Consider the following 4,285-nt stretch of genomic DNA (forward strand, 5'->3'; position numbering starts at 1 on the left):
TGGGCGCATCTGCAGTGGAAGGTCTGCCTCTGGGGGCTGGAGATGAGACAACCACGTTTGCTTCATGCACAGACTTAGTATCATTCACACATTCACCACGGAAGAGGAAGGAGAAGGCCACAAAGCACGGGCTTAGCACGAGCAGGGCATAGGAACTTTTTGTTCAAGAAAAGAGCATGAGTCTTGCGAAGACTTTCCGCCCTTCTTCTACACCCACCCGGAAGCCCCCTCTCTCCACAGGAAGCGCGCTGACCCTGCAGGAATAAAAGAGCGCGGCCAGGAGGCCCTGATCACTGCGGCCTTCAGAGCGCAGCAGGACCTCAGCCATGAGACTTCTGCTCCTGGCCGTGCTGGGCTCCTGCTGCCTCACCGCCTGCCTCGTGGGAGGTAAGTCGAGGCGCTGTTTCCGAGACCAGCAGCAGGGGTGCGAGGCAGGTGGCTCTCGGGCTTGGGGTTCGCTCAGTTTGGCTGCAGGAAACTGCACCCCAAGGTGAGCCTGGGAGCCCCAAGTGCGCACTGGGAATGGCAGTGTGACGCCGGGCTGGGTGGACTCCCGGACAGAGAACCGGGTCAGCATCCGCTCAGCGCTTCCTGATTGGGTGCTTTGGGGTACATTTCCTAGCGTTCGGGGCCTATGCTTATTCATCTATAAAATCAATATTAAAACGCTACCAGGATTAAAATGAAATACATTTTCTGATTTATGGATTTATGGATTATTTAATCACATCAAATCTTACAAATAGTAACTTTTTAAAATCATTGTTAGTGATAGGGTGGTGGTGACGATGATAAATGCATTTGTGGGTTTTGCCCGTTTAATGCTGATTGTGATAAATTCTGAAAATCTTTGAAAGTTCCACCACAATACGGGAATGAGTTAGAGGATGTATGTCCTGAAGCAAATCAATGTTTTCTATGTAAAACTCAAATGAAAAATGACTGGAAGCACATACTTTCATATCCAGAATCAATAGTACCTTCAAGGAAGTGTGGGAGTCTGTTATTACTGCCGTGAATGTCACAGCTCATGATGGAGTTCTTGAATTTGTAAGAGATCGCATAGTAACAGCTGTTAACAGACAGAGCAACACCTTCCCCACAGTCGAATGACTCTGCTCCTCTGCTCGCCACACCCTGGTGAGATCCAGATCCGCTGAGCCCGCCCCGAGCCTTCAGCGGAGTTTTCTTAAGGATCGCTTTTCCCGCGGGCTGCAGTCACTGCGCAGATTGAGGCAACAGCACCGTGACTTGAGCGGATCCCGAGAGGGTCGGAGTGTGAAGTGGCAAAGTCTGGAACTCTGTGATTGGGCGAAGTAAAGGATGCTGATGAAGCGAGGAAGTGCAGGAGTTTAGGACGGCGCAGCTGGGCAGGCGTTAGGGCCTGGCTGGGTCTCTGCTGAGCGGCCAGGCGCAGACCCAGATCTGGGCGGGGCGGGCACAGTGCTGCTTCGCAAGCCTCTGAGAACTGCGGCCACTGGCGTCCAGGGCTCAGGTTTTCTCCAGGAAGGAGCTTTATAAACCCCAGTGGACCTCAGCTTCTTAGGAGACACCGGGGTGCAACAATCTTTGCTTCCACTCAGCTCTGCCACCGGTGCCAAGGCAAAGTTCTGAGGGCACAGACTCCCAGACTCGCGGGATGAGCACTGGGTTTGGGGTACAGGCGGGCGCCTGGGGTGGGGTCCGTGTTAGGTAGTCAGAGAAGCGCTGTTTCTTAAGCAGTGAGAGAAGGAGAAAAGAGGCCAGCGCTCCCTTCCAGGGAGTCCAGAGCCTGCTCAACAGGAAAATGAACTGGCAAAGGCAGAGGGTGAAGAAGGTGCAGACTGACAGTGAGGGCAGCGGAAAGGAGCAAGGGAGAGAGGCAGTGTTGGGGAGCAACTTCTGTTTGGCCACTTGCTTTTAAAAATGCCCTCGGATACAGCAACATTACAGACCAAACTGGGTCATCATTGCCAGCGTCTGAAGCTAAGGAGAAGATCAGTGCTTGGAAAGTTGGATTAGATTTTGCCAAACCCTTAATATTATTAACTCCCTCAAGCACTTTTCCCTTCTGCAATGTAACATGGTTCTCTCAACTTCACAGCTTAATTTCCCTTGGCCCCTTCCTTTGAGGATGAGCACTCCAGGAAACCCTCCCTTTATATACTTCACATTTTACCATTAAAATGAGAAGACTTGATTTATTCAGCCAGAAGCGAGCTGCTTCCCCCATTGAATGTTGCCTTGGCCAAATTACTCTCCATCACGTTCTCTCATTTATAGCACGGAGGGTGACACTCTTGCTATTTGAAGTTGTCTCCGGCCTCCACTCGTTTGCTGCCCTGACTCTTACTAGAAGACGTGCCCAGGGCAGCAAGGCCCGTGTCCGTCCTCATGAGAGCCTTGGCGTTAAGGGCACAATAGGCACGGGATAAGCAGTTGCTGCAGAAATGAACGAGTGCCATGGTGGCATCGGCCCCCCATTGCGGAGGTCTTGAAAATACAAGCTCGGATAATGCCTTGTTATTTTGTCTCACCACGGCGAGGTGCCTGAAGCTATGCACTTGATCTAATATTTTAAATCGGTCGAACACTGACTAAGCCTGCATGATGTACAGGAGACTGAGGATGCCAATAAGAACCATCTCTCCCAAAAGGGAACAGTGGCTGATGTTCCTCCAACATTCTTATAGTCATTTAACAGGTGATGGTTCTCCTGAACTTGGTCATTGTTAACTTGCATTTTTATTCATGTTTTCTGTAACCAGGTGTGGGCAGTGAAGTCCCAGAAAGGAGTATCTGTGTGAGTCTAACAACCCAGCGACTGCCAGTGAGCAGAATCAAGACCTACACCATCAAGGAGGGCTCCATGAGGGCGGTGATGTGAGTGTCTCCCCGCGGCTGGGCTTGGTGTAGAGAAACAGAGGACAAAGGAGAGAGCAATGCTGCCCCCTTCAGGACGGATGGGTCGGCCTGGAGGAAAGAAACCCTCCAGCCCTCTGGCTTCTCCCTATACATCCTGTCTCCATGCAGCCCTCCTACATAATGACTATTGCCAAAATTCAGCCTCCAGATCAAGAATATAAGTCCTCTCTTGCGACTTTGCCTAACAGAAGAGTCTGGCTGGTAACCGCAGGAAAACGGTGCCCAGTTAAGAGCTGGGGGCTTAGGCAGGGCTGCCCAGGCCAGGATTTGCCTGCAGAGCCAAATGAGGGTGGGAGCCAGGTAGAGGGCGGAGCATGCAGTGCCAGGCGGTGGCTGTGGAGGGAATGGTCATTCTCCTTCCCGATCTCATTTTTAGGAGTAGCAGCTCCCCCAATACATATTTATAGGCTTTACCCTAAGAAATGAATCCCAAAATAAGTATGCCTAGGTTTGAAAAGGAATAGGATATGTAGGATAGCTGAACTAGATGGCCTTAATTGTCCAGTTTAGTTACAACATGTGACAGAACTGGTGGTGAAAAGAGTCTGTAAATCGTGGGGGACAAAGTAGCAGAATCTACCTGGAGACTTTCCTCCTCTGTGTTAAAATGACGGCAGGAGGAAGCTGTTCATGACGGTCTGTGAGTTCTCAAGGATTCTTTCTCTGCCTAATTTCTGGGCAAGCCTCCTTGTGTGTGGTCGAATCTGAGCTCCTTACCCCGGGCTTGGAGAATGTGGCTAACACCATGTGTTTTCCTTGCATTGCAGCTTTATTACCAGGCGTGGCCTCAAAGTCTGTGCTGATCCACAAGACAAGTGGGTGAAAGCAGCAGTCAAAAGCGTAGACAGCAGGTCCAGCACCAGGATGCAGACCAGCCCTACAGGAGCCCAGCAGACCACCCACACAGTGGTGACCCTGGCCTGATAGAGGCCTTCCAGCATCCTGTGCCCTCCACAGCTGCCTAGCTCGTGTCCCCCACAGGGCCATGGACTAATTAGGGTTTTTCACCTTTCGCGAAAGTGCTGCATGAATAAATTTATTTTCTTATATATTTTTAATGTCTTTCATATTCACTTCATTGCTGTAGCTAATAAATATTTATTTTTAAGAGTTATTCTGAGGCCTATTCATTAGACATAAGCAATCCTAATGTATCTTTGGTGCTCTGTTCCTGGCCTAAATGTACATTTTTTGATGGCTGCCCTGGTGGGTGAGGTTCTGGCCGGTGTTGATCAGAGGTGAAAGCAATGTTCAATACTCTTAGGTTCCAGGTTGTAATGATTCTCCAAACTTGAGTCAACTGTGACAATGACAACCCAAGCTCTATGGCAACTTTTCAACTGGTCCTCATAGCAGAGTGCTATTTATAGATTAAGGAGCA

General features: G+C 50.0%; 1 protein-coding gene across 1 annotated transcript; it reads left to right on the top strand.

The window, feature by feature from the left end:
- The first annotated feature begins 214 nt into the window (after positions 1 to 214).
- Positions 215 to 4,018, top strand: LOC147829125 (cytokine SCM-1 beta-like). The gene is made up of 3 exons (XM_087206875.1): positions 215 to 387; positions 2,748 to 2,862; positions 3,672 to 4,018. The coding sequence occupies exons 1-3, from the start codon at positions 327 to 329 to the stop codon at positions 3,826 to 3,828; spliced, it is 333 nt and encodes a 110-aa protein (XP_087063001.1). The 5' UTR covers positions 215 to 326; the 3' UTR covers positions 3,829 to 4,018.
- The last annotated feature ends 267 nt before the right edge of the window (positions 4,019 to 4,285 follow it).

This window comes from Heterocephalus glaber, unplaced genomic scaffold, assembly GCF_053883595.1.
Source record: "Heterocephalus glaber isolate CG9 unplaced genomic scaffold, H.glaber_assembly_v1.0 deba00000738, whole genome shotgun sequence".
Taxonomy (NCBI): Eukaryota; Metazoa; Chordata; class Mammalia; order Rodentia; family Bathyergidae; genus Heterocephalus; species Heterocephalus glaber.